Genomic DNA, 16,236 nt, shown 5'->3' with positions numbered 1-16,236 from the left:
GATGCCTCCCGCAGCAGGCGCAACGCATCTCCTGCGAGATGGCAAGCATTCAGGAAAGTCCTCCGGCGCGTGCGCCTCGAGGAGGTGTCAACTTCACCGTCGTCCCGGCTATCGATAGCATTGACAGCGAGCTAGGCCTCTTAAGCATGTCTTACGCCGACATGTCCACCCTGTGCAGGCTCCCCATGCCTTTGCGCAAATTCGCGCAGCTCTGGGAGGACGGCGGCCGTCTCGAATTCGGCGAATACCAGCCTCGCTATGCAAAGATCGGTGCCGACAGGAAGAAGTACGGCACCCACTTCGGAGCTTGCGTCGACCTCCAGACCTCGTTGGAGAATTTCGAGGATGACATCCACAAGGCCAGTATGTCTGCTTTCCTTGTCAATTGCGCACAAACTTCGCCTCGACCTAACTCTTTCTAGTCGAAATTGTGCCCGAATACATATACTTGATCCATTTCATGTACAGCAATTGGCAACTTTACCAGCTTCAGCAAGGAACTGCGCTCAAATACCACCCGATCCTGCCATACTGGGTTTCTACGGTGTTGCGGTGGGATGACAAGGCCGGGTTTGGGCTGAGCTTGGAGACGGGAATCACCAAGGCTCCTCCAAAGTCCGTCCGGATCAGGGTGGCCCGGTATATCAAGCATATACTCACGGTGCTCCAACGGTCTGTCAATGATCCGACCGCAATGGTCCTGCCGCCTGCTCATCCGCGCATTCGGGAGGGAAAAGACGACCTCACGCCCAACTTTGACATCTCGTACTTCGTCAATGTCCTGGACGAACAAGGTGTGCCTTGGAGGAGCTGGTATGAGAGGATGCTGCCAGATGCTGCGATCAGTCTTAACCTGGCGAACGCCTATCCCTCGGCCGAATACTACAGATTCCACCTGACGCACCTTGACAATGAGAGCATCCTCGCAGCGGCAAAGGACAACCCTCTTATGGCAGAGCTGGACAGCGCTCAACAAGATTCTCAAGACACGATTGGACTACTAGAAGACGGCTCTGTGGTCTCGCCCGACGCTTCGTTTCCAACTTCCGCCCCGCCCCGCAAAGAAATCGATAATGCAGGCGAAATCACCCAACTCGCGCGCCACGACAGCATGCAAGCGCAGCAAATCCTCGTCAACCTCCCCATCGACGTCAAATCCATGGAAATCATCAACACGATCCTCGCCGCTCAAGCCACCAACAACGCCACTGTCCCGCCTCTGGACAAAACCGTCATCGCGTCCGGCTACATCCAGCACGGCCTCCGCTCGCTCGAGCGCACCCCCTCCGACGCGACCAGTCCCTTGGAGCCATACTCCCCGGCCGACGACCCCGCTGAGAAAGCCCGCAAGGTCCGCTTGCTGGTCTTATTCCTGAAGAACTTGGTCAAGCGCAACCTTGTCCCGCCTGGTGATTTGAATCTTGATATGCAGGAGATTTGCGTGCGCTATGCTGCTATCAAGGAGGTGCGCGATTTCCGTCACTGGCTAGAGACGGGCGAGGAGTAGGTCGTGCGAGATGTGTAGCTGTTCCTCTGCTGCTGGTTGAGGTGGGCTTACCTGCTTGCCTGCCTAGCGGGTTGGTGAGATGTTGATACCCTTGGGGATGGCGTGCGGTGCTTGGCGCTTGTGGTGATGTGGATTCCTTTTCGTGTGGGTATGGCTGGAAGTGGTTGGGTTGGAGGTGTGTTGGGTTCTTTTTATTTTGGGGGGGTTTGGGGGGTTGGGTCTCGGCTACTCGGATATGTGCTCGTGGGGGAGTGGTATTGTAATGGTAGAAGTTGGTAGAGTCATGAATATGTGGTAGTTGTTCATGTTGGGCTGCATTGTGTTGCGTCGTTGGGTGTTGGCGGTGAGGCGGGATATGGCGTTGCTTGTGGATAGGAATCCGCTATGGGCTGTGGTTTGTACTGAGGCTTCTGTGTGGAAAGGTGGGGTTGCTGCATTGAAGCGACGGTGCGTCCGTGTGATGAGGAGAGGGGAAATTAAGACTGAGGGTGGATAACTGTACATAAAAGCATAGTAAAGGGCTGGCAACACGAGTTGGATGACTCGCACTATATCATCGCCCGGCATGGCAAGTCGTACCCCTATAAAGCACTGGGAATACGTCTCATTTCATCCGGGTTTTGTGTACTACGCAGGCCTAAAGAATCAAAGGTACATGGTTCAACTCAAAAGTTTCGGCTTGACTGGCGCTGCTCATCACCGCTTTATAATTGTGATGAACGTCATTATGGCTATACAGTTGCGATGGGTGTCGGTATGGCTTTGGGGTGGTGAGTGTTAGTGCTACTGCGGACTTGCGTGTCACTTTTGCGAGCTTATTGAAGGGATGTCGTCATATGTGTAAAGATGCCCACTGTGAAGAGTGTGACGGTAGAAGTGGTTGGAACGAGCTTGACGGGGCCAAAAAATCTCGGTACTTCCGAGAAAGAAAGTACTGGGTTAGGTGTATGGCTCGTGGTAGAACGAGAATATATCATGAAGTTATATGGCTGGCGAAGGAAATAACTGATTTAAAATTTCCGAACAGCTCGGTTTCTATTCACTTTGTCAAGATATGGTATGATGCGCGAGGGCTGATAGTCCGGTGTTCTGAGACTTCTGGAATGGAGAGGGAAGACGGATTCTTTGGCAATAGAGTTTCGTGGCAGATCTGGGATTGAGATGGATTGAGAAGGTTATAAAGCGCCTTGCTTGCGCGTCAGAGTATTGCTGTAAGGTGCGGGAAACAGATTCAAGCTTAATCGCTTTTGCTTCGTCGCAGATCAATGCGGGTACACTTTCCAGTTGTCTTTGTGAAGTGTAGTTTGCTGCGATACTGATGGTTTCATCGAGCGGCTTCCTGAGGCCTGTTAATACTATCCATCACTCCGTCAGTGTGCTGAGCATCGTCATTGTCGATGAATAGTACTGGATGAACAAACTGCAGGCCCTTTGTCTAGTACTTACACTTTATGATTATCTCTCTAATCCTCGTAATCCCCGCGAACATATTTTGCGCGGATTTCCTTTAAGCGGATGTCTGCAACGTACGATTGGATATCATACTCATGTACCGACGTGGCTTTTTGGACTATTTATAACGCTCACAATCCGGATACTGCTGGCTTCTTCGTCTGGCGGCAAAAAGGCTACAAACAGAGTGTCATACTGGAGCTATTCGTCTGGTATGATACTCCATTTGTGACAACCTTGCTTCTAGAGCTATTCGTTTGGGTGTTCGTTGCGACAGGTTTCATCAAGATCTAATCGAATGTAAGCTACGAACCGGTTGACTTGACGGCCACTGGCATGGACGCTGCATATGGGGCCATGCGCGAATAGAACTGCCTATCCGTTTTGAAGAAGATGGAATAAACTTCTATAGCTGTATCTGGGACTGCTCCCGAATGGAACTGGCTGTTCTCAGTTCTGGCAAAGGTGATGGTTTCCCGTGGTGGCGTACCACAGGGCAGTTACAGGCTTCCGGAGAGAATAACGCAGGTCAAGCATCTGAGCAGTTTTTTCATGACTGTTGCAAAGGGCTCAGGCGTAAGACCAAAGACATGTATCTAATTGGAGCTCGCTGCGTCCGTAAAAGGCAAGATGTGTATACTTCTTAATAGTAGAGCTCCACTGGCTGAGATGGGGGCTTTCCTGTTGACATAAAAGTGCGACATCTGTTTGCTGGACTACGGTATGCATATTTGGTGAGACAGAGATGCCAGCATTGTTCGATTATTTGGTGGCCATCTGAGTGAGATTTAGAGTATTGATTAACTGTGAACAATGGTTATTGGCGAATCTTCTCGGTATAGAGATGCTCACATAAAAATAACTCTACAAAAAGTGTTGCTTGGAGATATTGGCCTAGGCTGATTTATTAGGCCTATCTATGTGACGGGGCATTCGAGGATATAAACAAGACATCTTTGAATGCATGGATTTTGTGTGATATATCCATTTCTTGGATTTCGTCTGCGTGTATGCATTTACGTATGTGCGTGATGTACATCGGACATGTTTCTAACTGTACAAGTCTAGAGCGGTTTTGCAGTTGAAAACTTTACCGGCATTATGCCTTAACCAAACAGTGCCTTCCTCGTATCATACGTATACTTCAGGTCCAGGTGCCAGTAGTTCGGCGCTGTCGGCTTCGTGATCAACCACGCGTCGTCCAGCGCCTTCACCACCTCCTCGGGCAAAGGACCCTTCTCCAGATCCGTCAGGTTGCTCTCGAGCTGGGAGAGGCTGCTAACGCCGATGATGATGCCGTCGTTGCCGTCCAGGACCTTGAGCTGGCTGTGGTGGACGCACCAACGCAGCGCAGTCTCCAGCAATGTGAGGTTATGCTTCTTGGCGACGGGCTCGATGAGGCGCAGCGCCTCCCACGTAGCATCTTTGAAGTAGCGCGCGCGGTACATCTGGCCCATAGTGCCAACCGCGTCGCTGTAGCGGCCCTCGGCGGGAACATCGCCCGCAGCACCCGAGTACTTGCCGCTGAAGATGCCGCCGGCAAGCGGATTGTAGACGACGATGTCGAGGCCGTAGCGGCGGCAGGCGTGGATCAGCTCCGTCTCGATGCCGCGCGTGACGGCGTTGTACATGCCCTGGTAGATGGTGGGGCGAACCCAGCCGTTGGCCTTGCACGTCATGACGACCTCGGCCACCTCGAAGGCCGTGAAGTTGGACAGGCCGAGCCGCACAAACTTACCCGCCTTGTGCAGCTTGTTGACGGCCTCGAGCGTCTCGGCGAACGGCACGGAGCGGTCGGCCGCGTGCAGATAAAATATGTCCACACAGTCGGTCTTCAGCTCCGCCAGGCTCGTTTCCAGTGACTCCGTCAGCCTCGCCGGCGTGTGCTGCCCAGGCTCTCTGGGGTAGCACTTAGTTGCGAGCGTCAGGCCACGCTCTTTCCATTGGGCGGCCGCGGTGAAAGCTTCCTGCTGGCCGCCGATGTAGAGGCGCGCCGTGTCGACCTCGTTGTAGCCCCGCGATTGGAGGTGGTCAAGGCATTTCTTGTAGTCATCCAGGGAGGTGATGCGGGCGCCGGTGGACGGGTCCGGGCTGGCGATCAGTGATCAGTGAGGGAGGGCGACGAGTGGGAGTGCGCGAGAACTTACCCGAAGGTCATTAACCCGAGGATCTGGGGCAAGGTCAGCACATGCATGGACCCATGAGGCAGGTGAGACTTACGACACGGGGCTTGGGGCTCTGGGCGACAAGAGGCATGATGACTGGAATGGGGTGTAGATAGATAGAGAGAGAGAGAGAGATGGGAGAACTGAGGATAAATAGAGACTTGTTGTCCTCTGCTCGTAGATCTCGTCATCCAGATTCTAGACATGGCCCCGCAGCGGAGGTAGTGTGTTAAAGCCGTGGGCGCTTGAAGCTAATCGCTGGGATGCCTCAGGCAGAGAATCGGCCAAAACGCCAAGGCGCACATCGTTGATCGGCGCAAAGAAGTCCGGAGAACGTTTAATGACGGATGTTTCTGATGGGTCCGCACGCGCCCCTGGCAGCTCAGAGACAGACGAGGGATAATCTATCACACGAGATTTAGGTGGACACACGACGGAAGACGGGAGCCGGGCGACAGCGGTCAGGAAGGACGCGCAGGCAGTCAGCCGGGAGGGCATGCGCGGGGGGCGTCATCAGAGTCCGCTAGTAGTGGAGATTCGCGACCAGGGTATGCGGCCACGATTCACTCTTGTCCAAATACTTGCACCCACCGACCCTTGATCATCTTGCACCCCACACAACACCGCGTGCATGCATAAACACCAACCCGCCTCCCCCTCGAGCGCCGCCCTTCGTCCCCCGACCCTCCCAGCTGAAGACTCCCTCGTCAACCTTTCGCGTACCTCGTCTCCGTACGTCAACGTGTCTCCCGCCGCCGCCGCTGCAAAGGGGAAGGCCGCTGAGCCTGACAACCAAGAGGATCCCCAGAGCGATCTCGAGTTTGACGATTGGGACGTCAACAGCCAGGACGGCTTAACCGCCGACGAGCCACACCACCGTAACACCAAAGACATGCCTTCCGACATGCGCCCACCCTACCACCGGCCCACCGAGGGCCGGTCACATACGCCGTTGCTGGCCAAGCGCGATGACAGGCAGAGTTACGATTCGCCCAGTCGGCCAATGTTGGGCAGGCGGAGGACCTTCCACGAGCGTGACCCGGAGGTGGACGCGAAGCGCGAGACCAAAACGAGATATACATACGCAGCCGCTTTCCTGGCCCTGAGCTTGGTCAGTTTCACGGTGCAGACAGAAACTGCAGTTTACATTCAGCACAACCTTGGCTGGAACAAGGCCTACATGATGCTGTAAGTTCTTGTGAGCCATTGGTCTCCGGACCGGGGGCGGAGTTGGCGCGGAGCGATGCGCCGTCCATCTCAGTCGCTGATTCGTCCAATGCAGCTATTTAACACACGGCTCATGGGCTCTCCTCTGGCCGACGCAGCTGATGATCCTGCGCCTACAAAAATGGAACATGCCATGGCCTACCTTCTGGCGGCGACACGTCCAGATCTTGCGCAGCACCGCGCAAATGGTCGAGCACCAAACGCTGCATCCCACGGCGCGACAGATCTCCAAGTCGCCCATTCCTTACATGCTCAAGGTGACGGCCTTTGTGACCTGCTCCCTGACCGTCGCCGGCGGTTCCTGGTATGTGGCTGTGGACCTCACGACGGCTAGCGACCTGACTGCCATTTACAACTGCTCGGCCTTCTTCGCGTACGCCTTCAGTATTCCCCTACTCCACGAGCGGGTGCGGTGGGGCAAGGTTATGGCGGTAGCGGTGGCCATTGCCGGTGTGCTGGTCGTCGCGTACGGCGACAAGAAGCCCAAGAAGCATGGCAGCAAGTCCGGTGGTGGCACCGGCGGCGACACGGCGCCTGACGATGCGGAAGCGCAAAATCGCGCGCTGGGTAATCTCGTCATTGGCGTCGGCTCTGTCCTCTATGGTTTCTATGAGGTACTCTACAAGAAGGTCGCTTGTCCGCCGGACGGTTGCTCGCCGGGCCGTGGTATGATCTTCGCAAACACGTTTGGCAGCCTCATTGGCGCTTTCACGCTGCTTATCTTGTGGATTCCGATCCCGCTACTGCACTTTTCGGGGCTGGAGACGTTTGCGCTGCCGCGCGGCGAGCAAGCATGGATGCTGATGATTAGCGTACTCGCGAATGCCAGTAAGTTCCCCATACGAAGCGTTCAGCAACTTAAAATTCGCAGGCGTTTACTAACACATCGCCCCAGCGTTTTCTGGCTCGTTCCTTGTCCTCATTTCTCTGACCTCGCCCGTTCTTTCCTCCGTCGCCGCGCTCCTGACCATCTTCCTCGTCGCCCTGCTTGACCAGCTGCTCCCGCCGCCTCTCTACCAGCCGCTTTCGGCCGCGGGCATCGTTGGTGGCCTCCTCATCATTGCCGCGTTCCTTGTGTTGAGTTGGAGTACGTACAAGGAGATGGACGAAGAGAGGCGCAAGAAGCTTGAGGAGGACGTCAGCGACAGTGACGCTGAGAGCCGGCTCGGCGACTAAGTGGCTGTATGAAATAGCGCGGCTACGGGCATAGCGCGTGTGTAGGTCACATGAAGAAAAAGGCTGGCGGCACGGGTTTGCATTATCTATCAAAGAGGCTGGATTCTCGTCTTTTCTATTGGCTTCTTTGGTTGGGCTTTCTTTCGCTTTTCTTGTGTGTGTGTGTGTGTGGGTAAGGCTGCCGTTTGTTTTGGGTTGTCGGCGGCGCCTTGAACATTAGGGATCTGACTTGCATTGTCGTCGGCTGGCATGCCCGGCGTTGGCGCTTTTGGAGGCAGGCGGTTTGGACTGCCGGTAGATGAGAAAGAACCATAGAACTGGACTAGATTCCAGTAAGTCTTTTGTCTGACTTACATTGTGAGCATGGTGAATGAATGCAATTGTGAATACTTTTTCATTAATACCAACATGGGGTATGTATGTTTAATATATACAACGGATATGGGAAACTGTCAAGTGTGTAGATGAAAGCAAACTAGTTCGAGTCTTTACTGCTTAATGAATTAATTCTTCTAGGTATTGACTGACAGGACCTCTGCGCTGGCGGGCGGCCTGGCGGTGCGCGGCACAACAGTACCTCCGAACATGTGGCTTGTGCGCGCCAGCGAGCTCCCGCCCATGAGTGACGACGCCCGTCCAGCCCAGCCCCAATCTCATGCCCGCCAGCAACTTTCCTTGTCAATAAACCAGTCAACATGGAGGGTCTTTTCTACAACGTCGGCAGCGGGTATGTATGGCCGCCTTACCGGCTAGATGGCGATGCACCCCGGTTCGGCAACGCTAATCTCACGGTAGCTACATCGAGGGCATTGTTCGCGGCTACCGCAACTCGCTGTTGACCAGCCAGAACTACGGCAATTTGACACAATGCGAGACTATTGATGGTGCGTTCACGCCCGCCCCATACACTGGTGGCGAACAATTTGACTGACCATCACGCAGACGTCAAGCTCCAACTCTCGCCCGCATATGGCGATTTCCTTGCGGCTTTGCCCCCGAACCCGTCGACGTCGGCTCTCGCCAGCAAGACGACCGAGAAGCTGGTCGCCGAATTCAGATACATCCAAGCGAACGCCACCGGGTCCCTTGCCAAGTTTATGGAGTACCTGACGTACGGGTATATGATCGACAATGTCGCCCTGCTCATTACGGGCACGCTGCACGAGCGCGACACCAGGGAGCTGCTGGAGCGGTGCCACCCGCTGGGGTGGTTTGAAACGATGCCGGTGCTGTGTGTGGCGACGAACATCGAGGAACTGTACAACTCTGTGCTGATCGAGACGCCGCTGGCGCCGTACTTCAAGGGCTCACTCAGCCACCAGGACCTGGACGAGCTGAACATCGAAATCATCCGGAACACGCTGTACAAGAACTACCTGGAGGACTTTTACAACTGGGTCAACTCGCACGCGGACATTGCTGGTACGCCCACCGCTGAGGTCATGACCGAGGTGCTGGAGTTCGAGGCCGATCGCCGCGCCATCAACATCACACTCAACTCGTTCGGCACCGAGCTCTCCAAGGCGGACCGCAAGAAGCTGTACCCCAACTTCGGCCGCCTGTACCCCGAGGGCACGCTGATGCTGTCGCGCGCCGACGACGTCGAGGGTGTGCGCATCGCCGTCGATGGCATCTCGGATTACAAGGCGTTCTTCGACCAGACGGGCATGAGCGGTGGATCGGGCGTGGGCAACATGTCCGGCGGCTCGGGCGGCGAGGGCCGCTCGCTGGAAGACATGTTTTACCAGAAGGAGATGGAGATTTCCAAGCTGGCCTTCACCAGGCAGTTCACGCATTCGGTCGTGTACGCGTGGGTGAAGCTGAGGGAGCAGGTAGGCTTTTGTCCTCTTGTGTAACGCACAGAAAATTGGTGCTAACAAGACATGGCAGGAAATCCGCAACATCACGTGGATAGCCGAGTGCATTGCGCAGAACCAGAAGGAGAGGATCGGAAACTACATCAGTGTCTTCTGATCTTTTTGTTTTCGCTCGCGCTGGGCTGTTGCATTGTGTGTTTATAAGTAGAATGGCACAGAGGGTGTAGGCGCATTGGAGTGGAGCGGGGCCGTCCGTTGTGCAGTAAGAACCTCTTTAATGTTATCGCCGCAAGAAGCTCAGCGTTTCTGTACTTGCGGAGGCAAACGAATTACGACTCTCAGACACCAAATTCCACTCCGATGCGCCTGCGCCTGCGCCTGCGCCCTATATGTGCGTGCTTTAGGCGTCAAAAATCTGGTTTGGAGCGCGCGCTTGCTGCTGCAGTATGACGGGAGCACGTCTTGTGCCTGTCTTGCTGCGTGTAGGCGGGTTCTGAGTGTGGGACGGGTGTGGAGTACGGAGTTCGGCACCGGAGTGGGCGAGTATGCTCGACTTGCATACCTACAGCAGAACGTCTGGTGGCTTTGTTTCCACAAGACAGCCCGATGGGACATTTTTCTTCCCAACAAGCCACCACTGATTGCTCTCCCCATCACATCGGGGCACTGCTGCTGCAATGGAAATGGTCTATTTCATCAAGTTCAATACCGCCGCCCACGACGAGAGCCGCTCGCTGGAAGCAAGTAAAAATGTATATAGACATATTATCGAGACCCTAAAAACTCCAGACCACAATGGTTTTCATAAAGGTACATTCTCTGCTCTGCAGCGGCTACAAACAAGCATCGTCTACTGCTGCTTCTTCTGCGCGGCGGGGCCCATCTCCTTCGTAAAGGCGAAGTAGGAGACCTCGAGGCCGGCGACGGCGCTGATGCCGACGTAGAGGATGAGGAAGAGGAGGATGGTGACGCTGAGGCCCATGAAGATGCCTGGGGGGTTGTGTTAGCGATTGGCAATGGGCAATTGTGTGTTGATGGGGCGAAGAGCGTACCTGGCGACAAGAACATGTACTTCTCGAACAGGGCAACGTCAGCGGTAGCGTTACCGCGGCTGGCCGTCAGATCGCGCTTCATCTCCGTTTTGTAGCCCGCGGGGAACTGCTCGTCCATCTCGTAGCCCTTCATGGGGTGCTGCTGCTTGGGCGGGGGCATCTGCTTCTCAGACGGTGGGGTGGTGGCGTAGACGACGCTGTAGCTGCCCTCCCTCACGCTCTTCATCAGGGCAGCGAGGAAGGCGTCGTTCTCGGTGAGGGCCGAGGCGCGCTCGTCGAGGCTCGTCGGCGGGGCGGTGAAGTCCAGCTTGATGACGCGGGGCGTGGCGTCGTCGAGCGAGATGTAGCCGCTGCTAGCGTCGACGTGCATCCGCGTGGCCTTGCACTGCTTCTCGACGTAGGCCACGATGCTCTCCGCGTCGCTGCCGCCCACCACTTCCCGAATGCTGCCGCTGCTCGCAATCCTTGCGTCGTCCTGGCTGCCCTTCAGGCTTTGTCCCAGGATCGGTGCTGCCCAGTTCGTCGAGAAGTCCTCCGCAGTTACGCCGGGCTGGTTCACGACGACGTAGCTGTCCGATGGGCAGTTGGAGAGGAACTTCTCCACGGCCTGCGATGCGTGCGACGAGCTGGTCAGCTGCCCGCTGGCGGCATTGAAGTCGCTGAGTCCGCTGATAAAGCGTTAGCTAGAGCGGCGGAGGTGGTGTTGGGTTGGCATGGCGGTACGGGCTCACTTGGACGTGGACATGAGGAAAAGAGGCGAGGTGCCTTGGAAGGCCGAGGCCGCGGAAACGGACAGCGCCAGAGCGCCAAAGGTTCGCAGCGCCATGGTGCGGGATGGTTGGGAATCGGTATCGGCTTGGTGTGGTGTTGTCGAACCTTAGCTTGCGATGGATGACCTAGGCGGATGCCAACGCGCCCGGCCACACGTTTCTCCGCTCCATGACTCGTGCCGGGACGCGTGGGCAGGTGCAAACTGTGCAAACAGGTTGTGCAGATGAAGTAAGTTACCGTCACCACCTAGACATAATTATGCAAGATTACAATGCTAGTTGTTAGATGTTCCAGTTGGTGTTGCTAGTATAAAAATATTAAACAGCTCCGAGATTTTGTGGTCCTTATTCGGTGTGCATAGGTACGGCTGTGCTACCGGTGTTGAGGTTTTCCTGGTGCACGACTATGTTCTCTAGCCAAGGCAGACGGAGCATATTAAAGGGTACTGATCGATCGTCCTCCGTACATGTTACTGAGTCTATAGGTATCTCCGGGTATGAGAAGTGGGGGATGCAGCTTTTGAGGAGACGAGATCAAGCAAGCGCATTACCGTTGCTCCGTCAGCTATAATCATAGCGGCGTATGTAGTTTGCGGACCCTATCTGCATGTCCATTTCAGTCAAGCGATAACGAAATGCGCGTATGAGTAGACAACAGAATATGGGGGAATACCCGTTATACTCCTGGACCTAGTCGTCGTCATCATCCTCCCACTCGGACTCCTCTTGACTGCTCTCCTCGCTCGTACCTTCATCATCGTCATCATCGTCTTCATCTTCATCATCCCATTCGTCGTCTTCGTCTTCCAGATCCGCCGTCGGCGCCGGATCGTCTGGATGCAGTTTGTTCCACTCCTCCGGGTAGATGATGGGCGGAGGGCCACCGTGCAGACAGTAATTGATGATAGACAGCTCATAGGCGCCGCCTTCATACCACTCGAACAAGCACGCGCCCTTGCCCTCCCATGTATAGTCCCACAGCGCCTCTAGATAGATAGTCTCCAGCTTAAGGACCTTGGGCAGCTGCTCGATGACATTCTTCCACGTGCCTTGCGCCTGCGCGATGAACATGTCTTTGAGAGACAAATCGCGGAGGGTAGCAGCATGTCGCTTGAAAAGAGCGAGCAGGTTCCGCTCCTTTGTGGTGAAGCTCAGGTGGAGGGAGCGCAAACGCGGCCAATAGACGTCTTCCAGATCTTCTAGCGGATCGCAGAGCGGTTCGTTGGTGACGAGGCCGATGAGGTTCTCCTCAGACCATTCGAAGCGCAGCTCTTCCAGGACTCGAGCTTCGCGCAGAAACGTCTTCATGCCTTCAGTGATGCTCTCTACGTCATCCTCGAATATTAAAAAGCAAATGGTTAGGTCGAGCTTTTTCAAATGTTCAAAGGCACCTCTCATCGCGTAGATGCGCGGGTAAGCGCCATTAGACGAGGCCAGCAGCTCTTCCCGAGTGTAGCAGTGGGGGACAATCACTTCTCCATCGGAGCGTTGGATCCAAAACACTTCGTTGCCTGTGAAAAACTCTAGGGACTGGACGTGCTCAGATGGATTCGAAGATTTACGGTTGCATAGTGCTTCGAGGAGATCTGTAAGTTGGCGGACACCCTCTAGCTGGGAGTGGACTCGCAAGTTATCGTGTTCACGGGCTGGAATGTACTTCCAATCTTCCGGGCCTTGCAATATCTCTCGCAAAAGTTCGCCCCAAACCGGGCCATGCTTCTTGACTTCCCCAAACCTTCCCGTGACCATGGCGGCATCTCTGAGATTAGGCAGGCGAGCCAGCGCATTGCTAAACATCCGGCTGCTCAGAGGGCCCCACACATCTTGCTCCATGCGGTACTTTTGATAGTTATCCCAACACGCGGTCAACTCGTCTTTTGTGTGCCGATATCTGGGAATGCCCTCGTAGACCTCCAGTGCAGCGCGGCGGTACTCGCGGTTTTCCTCCCAATATCCAGGAAGGGCCATGATCTCGTCGGACAAGCCGGCCTTTTTGCAGTAAACGTCAAAAAACGACTTGAACGAGGGGCGCAGGTCGATCTGGCGCTCCCACTCTTTCTTGGTATTGTAGTGCGGCAGCAGCTCACCATGAAAGGTGAAGCGCCGCACCATGTGCCGAAGCTCGGGATGAGTGGAGATGTTCCTCAGCCTTTCGAGGTTCTTAGGGAACAGCCCGCAGTGCACGTGCTCGTAGATGCGCGGCACGACGACGCGGGCTAGATTTTTGCATGTCAGCCGGAGGGACTTGTAGCTCTTGAAGTCGCAGGACTCGAAAATCAGCTCGATCAGCTCGTCGGGAAGCTCGTCCATGCTGGAGCCGGGGCGTGGGACGGGGCGAGGTGGGATGCCCGGATGCCGCGTTGATTGTTCGGGAGCACGGGTGGCGCCTAACGATTGCCAGCCATCACGTGCGTCTCAGCTTGACGCTGGTCACTGCCTCGTCCCGTTGCAAGAAACGAAACGAAACGTCACTCTCTCAAGCCGACTCAGTCCCGCTCCACCACGGTAATTTGCTGCCGACTGGCTTACGAGGCTGCGTTCGGAAAGCCCGAGGAACCGGTCTGATTCGCGGCTCGAGAGCCAGCTCAACATCGCAAGCACCAATTAACCAAACGTGCCAAACCACTAGATCCAGATCCCTTCGGATACGATCCGCTGCTTGGCAGGGCCCAGCTGGCGATCAAACATGGCCAACTCCACAGAACGCTTGGAAGCCCGCCAGCGCTAAATCCGACAGCATGTGCCTTGCTTGAAGCCGTGTGTTTACCTATCTTACCCCTCTTTCCTCTCTTTCTCTCTTTCTCTTTTTTTCTCTCATACCTCCACATTCTCTCTAACCTCGCAGCATTCCCCCTGAGCATTTTCCAACATGTCCTATCCTATGACCCAGATCGGCAACCATGGTCAGTACATGTCCCTCTGCGCACCCTCACCGCAACTCCTCCTTACACCCCACACAGCCTTCAATCACTCGCAGTCGGCCGACACCGAGGCCGAATATGACCGCCTGCGCGACCTGGCCCGCCAAGAGCACGCCAAACGCTCCGACTGCTTCGACAAGGCACACGAAGCGTACGAGAACGGTGACGGCGCGAAGGCGCACGAGCTGAGCGAGGCGGGCAAGCGCCACGGCCGCAAGATGGACGAGTACAACAAGCAGGCGTCCGAGTTCATCTTCCGGGAGAACAACGCCGAGGGTCGCGTTGACGGCGACGAGCTGGACCTGCACGGCCAGTTCGTCGAGGAGGCCGAGGACATCTTCGAGCAGCGCGTGCGCGCCGCCCAGCAGCAGGGCCAGACCCACCTGCACGTCATCGTCGGCAAGGGCAACCACTCGGCCCACCACGTCCAGAAGCTCAAGCCCCGCGTCGAGAAGGTCTGCCAGGAGATGGGCTTAAAGTACCGCACCGAGGAGAACGCCGGCCGCATCTACGTCGACTTGACTGGCGGCGAGGACCACTTGCCCAGCCACCTTGGCGGCGGAGGAAAGCTTCCCGAGAAGCACAACAAGCCTCAACAGCAGCACCAGCAGCAGCACCACCAGCCCCAGCAGCACCACGAGCCCCAGCACCACGAGCCGAAGCCCCACCAGCAGCCCCAGGCCGTTCCCCAGCAACCGGCCCAGCACCAGGAGCCCGAGGAGGTGGCCCCGCGCAAGGGCGCTCTTCCCAAGGTTTTCCGCATGTTCAAGAGCTGCTGCACAGTCATGTGAGTTTTTTTTTTCAGCGTTTGTTTTATGAGCCATGTACGTAACGTGATCGATACCCGGGGAAAAAAAAGTAAGGATGGAAAAGAGAAGGAAAAACCACCACCATAGGGATTGGTGGTGGGTGGGACCGGGACACGGGTATTAGGAAACAAGTTTGGAAATATGGGGGTGAAGGTTGGGAAAAGGAAATGGGACGGCACCTTGGGATATAACACCAGAAAAAACGTGACGACACGTGCGGATGCGAATAGCCATGGCTGACTCTTGCGCCCTTGCGCTCCTGACGGAAAGCTTCCGCTTCAAGAAGCCTTCTTCCAACTGGACCAAGGTCATCCGCCACCACAAGAAGGAGAAGAACTAACCGCGTCGCGTTCTGTTTCTCCCCGCCCCTCGCTCGCTCCCTCGTTCGTCCTTTCGTTCGCTCGTTTTCGCTCGTCTTTTTTTCGATCGCCTGCATTCATCTGCGTTTTCGCTCGTTGTTTTCGCTCGTCTGCGTTTCCGCGTTTGCGTTTGTTTTGGCTTTCTACCCCGATCCTCGTCGTTCTTCCAGTCTGTTTCGCGCGAACCCAACGACATCTATTGAGGATGGCAACGACGTCAAGGAAAGCAAAGCAAAGAGAAGAGAAGAAAAAGAAAAGAGAAAGAGAAGTTCAAGAAAAAGAGCAAGGAAGACATGTTTGAGAGAGAGAGAGAGAGAGAGAGCAGAAAGAGCTAGAGGACGGCAACAGAAAGAAGAAGAAAGAGGAAGAGAAGAGAAAAGAGACAGAGCGACAGGCTCGCGCTTACTTACCCCCTCCTCCTTCTCCTCTCATCACCAACCCACCCACCATTTACCCATTCGCATTCATCTACTTACCTAATCACCCCTTCTTTCTCTTATATGTTCTTCCTTTACCTTCACTGCCGGTCAGCAAGCGCGCGCGCACATACCCTGTACTGCATTGCACTGTACTGTACACACATGTATATATATCTAGACCTGGATACCCGCTCCTGCGACAGACAGTCAGGAGGTTAGACTTTAGAGAGCTGTATTTATTGGCTTGGCTGCTTTACAATCAATCAATTTGTTTGTTTGCTTGCCTGCTTATGTGGTCAGTTGACTGAGTGGAGAGAGTATATAGTGAGTTTTGTTTGAGAAATGAGTGAGGGAAAATGAAAAGGAAGATGACTGACGACTGTTGGTTGGTGCAGAAGATGCCGATACATGATGCTGAGATGATTGTCGAAAAACGAAGTAGTAGGAATGACGCCATGCTGCGCGCCGGTGAAGTTCACATTCTTTCCGCCCACACTTCATCCTCCAACCTCCCGTCCTTCCGTTCATTCCCCACCACAAACACCACCCTCCGCCACTCCTC

General features: G+C 55.2%; 9 protein-coding genes across 9 annotated transcripts; 5 read left to right on the top strand and 4 right to left on the bottom strand.

Moving 5' to 3' along the window:
* Positions 1–38: 38 nt before the first annotated feature.
* Positions 39–1,507, top strand: K452DRAFT_299382 (uncharacterized protein; the record flags this gene model as incomplete). Its single annotated transcript, XM_033542221.1, has 2 exons — positions 39–363; positions 423–1,507. The coding sequence occupies 2 exons, from the start codon at positions 39–41 to the stop codon at positions 1,505–1,507; spliced, it is 1,410 nt and encodes a 469-aa protein (XP_033396365.1).
* A 2,406-nt stretch (positions 1,508–3,913) lies between these two features.
* K452DRAFT_252450 (uncharacterized protein) lies at positions 3,914–5,339 on the bottom strand. The gene is made up of 3 exons (XM_033538253.1): positions 5,180–5,339; positions 5,107–5,129; positions 3,914–5,050 (listed from the first exon to the last, which is right to left on the bottom strand). Exons 1-3 carry the CDS (start codon positions 5,213–5,215, stop codon positions 4,066–4,068), a joined length of 1,044 nt encoding a protein of 347 aa, XP_033396364.1. The 5' UTR covers positions 5,216–5,339; the 3' UTR covers positions 3,914–4,065.
* A 677-nt stretch (positions 5,340–6,016) lies between these two features.
* Positions 6,017–7,527, top strand: K452DRAFT_230364 (uncharacterized protein; the record flags this gene model as incomplete). Its single annotated transcript, XM_033537089.1, has 3 exons — positions 6,017–6,312; positions 6,407–7,179; positions 7,247–7,527. 3 exons carry the CDS (start codon positions 6,017–6,019, stop codon positions 7,525–7,527), a joined length of 1,350 nt encoding a protein of 449 aa, XP_033396363.1.
* A 695-nt stretch (positions 7,528–8,222) lies between these two features.
* K452DRAFT_230053 (uncharacterized protein) lies at positions 8,223–9,501 on the top strand (the record flags this gene model as incomplete). The annotated part of the gene is made up of 4 exons (XM_033537072.1): positions 8,223–8,254; positions 8,323–8,411; positions 8,470–9,359; positions 9,418–9,501. The coding sequence occupies 4 exons, from the start codon at positions 8,223–8,225 to the stop codon at positions 9,499–9,501; spliced, it is 1,095 nt and encodes a 364-aa protein (XP_033396362.1).
* K452DRAFT_49483 (uncharacterized protein) lies at positions 9,376–10,143 on the top strand. Its single transcript, XM_033546741.1, has one exon. It carries the CDS (start codon positions 9,622–9,624, stop codon positions 10,090–10,092), a length of 471 nt encoding a protein of 156 aa, XP_033396361.1. The 5' UTR covers positions 9,376–9,621; the 3' UTR covers positions 10,093–10,143.
* A 51-nt stretch (positions 10,144–10,194) lies between these two features.
* On the bottom strand, positions 10,195–11,222 carry K452DRAFT_309772 (uncharacterized protein; the record flags this gene model as incomplete). Its single annotated transcript, XM_033543269.1, has 3 exons — positions 10,195–10,334; positions 10,397–11,064; positions 11,128–11,222. 3 exons carry the CDS (start codon positions 11,220–11,222, stop codon positions 10,195–10,197), a joined length of 903 nt encoding a protein of 300 aa, XP_033396360.1.
* Positions 11,223–11,492: 270 nt separating this feature from the next.
* Positions 11,493–13,510, bottom strand: K452DRAFT_288744 (uncharacterized protein). The gene is made up of 2 exons (XM_033540718.1): positions 11,840–13,510; positions 11,493–11,769 (listed from the first exon to the last, which is right to left on the bottom strand). Exon 1 carries the CDS (start codon positions 13,474–13,476, stop codon positions 11,857–11,859), a length of 1,620 nt encoding a protein of 539 aa, XP_033396359.1. The 5' UTR covers positions 13,477–13,510; the 3' UTR covers positions 11,493–11,769; positions 11,840–11,856.
* Positions 13,511–13,790: 280 nt separating this feature from the next.
* K452DRAFT_351865 (uncharacterized protein) lies at positions 13,791–14,878 on the top strand (the record flags this gene model as incomplete). The annotated part of the gene is made up of 2 exons (XM_033545745.1): positions 13,791–14,069; positions 14,127–14,878. The coding sequence occupies exons 1-2, from the start codon at positions 14,036–14,038 to the stop codon at positions 14,876–14,878; spliced, it is 786 nt and encodes a 261-aa protein (XP_033396358.1). The 5' UTR covers positions 13,791–14,035.
* A 725-nt stretch (positions 14,879–15,603) lies between these two features.
* On the bottom strand, positions 15,604–16,181 carry K452DRAFT_49441 (uncharacterized protein). The gene is made up of 3 exons (XM_033546740.1): positions 16,052–16,181; positions 15,935–15,958; positions 15,604–15,880 (listed from the first exon to the last, which is right to left on the bottom strand). The coding sequence occupies exons 1-3, from the start codon at positions 16,129–16,131 to the stop codon at positions 15,736–15,738; spliced, it is 249 nt and encodes an 82-aa protein (XP_033396357.1). The 5' UTR covers positions 16,132–16,181; the 3' UTR covers positions 15,604–15,735.
* Positions 16,182–16,236: the final 55 nt, after the last annotated feature.

The sequence above is a fragment of the Aplosporella prunicola genome, assembly GCF_010093885.1.
Source record: "Aplosporella prunicola CBS 121167 unplaced genomic scaffold K452scaffold_16, whole genome shotgun sequence".
NCBI classification, from domain to species: domain Eukaryota; kingdom Fungi; phylum Ascomycota; class Dothideomycetes; order Botryosphaeriales; family Aplosporellaceae; genus Aplosporella; species Aplosporella prunicola.
Note: the sequence above shows the minus strand (reverse complement) of the source record. Positions and strands in the feature narration are given on the sequence as shown.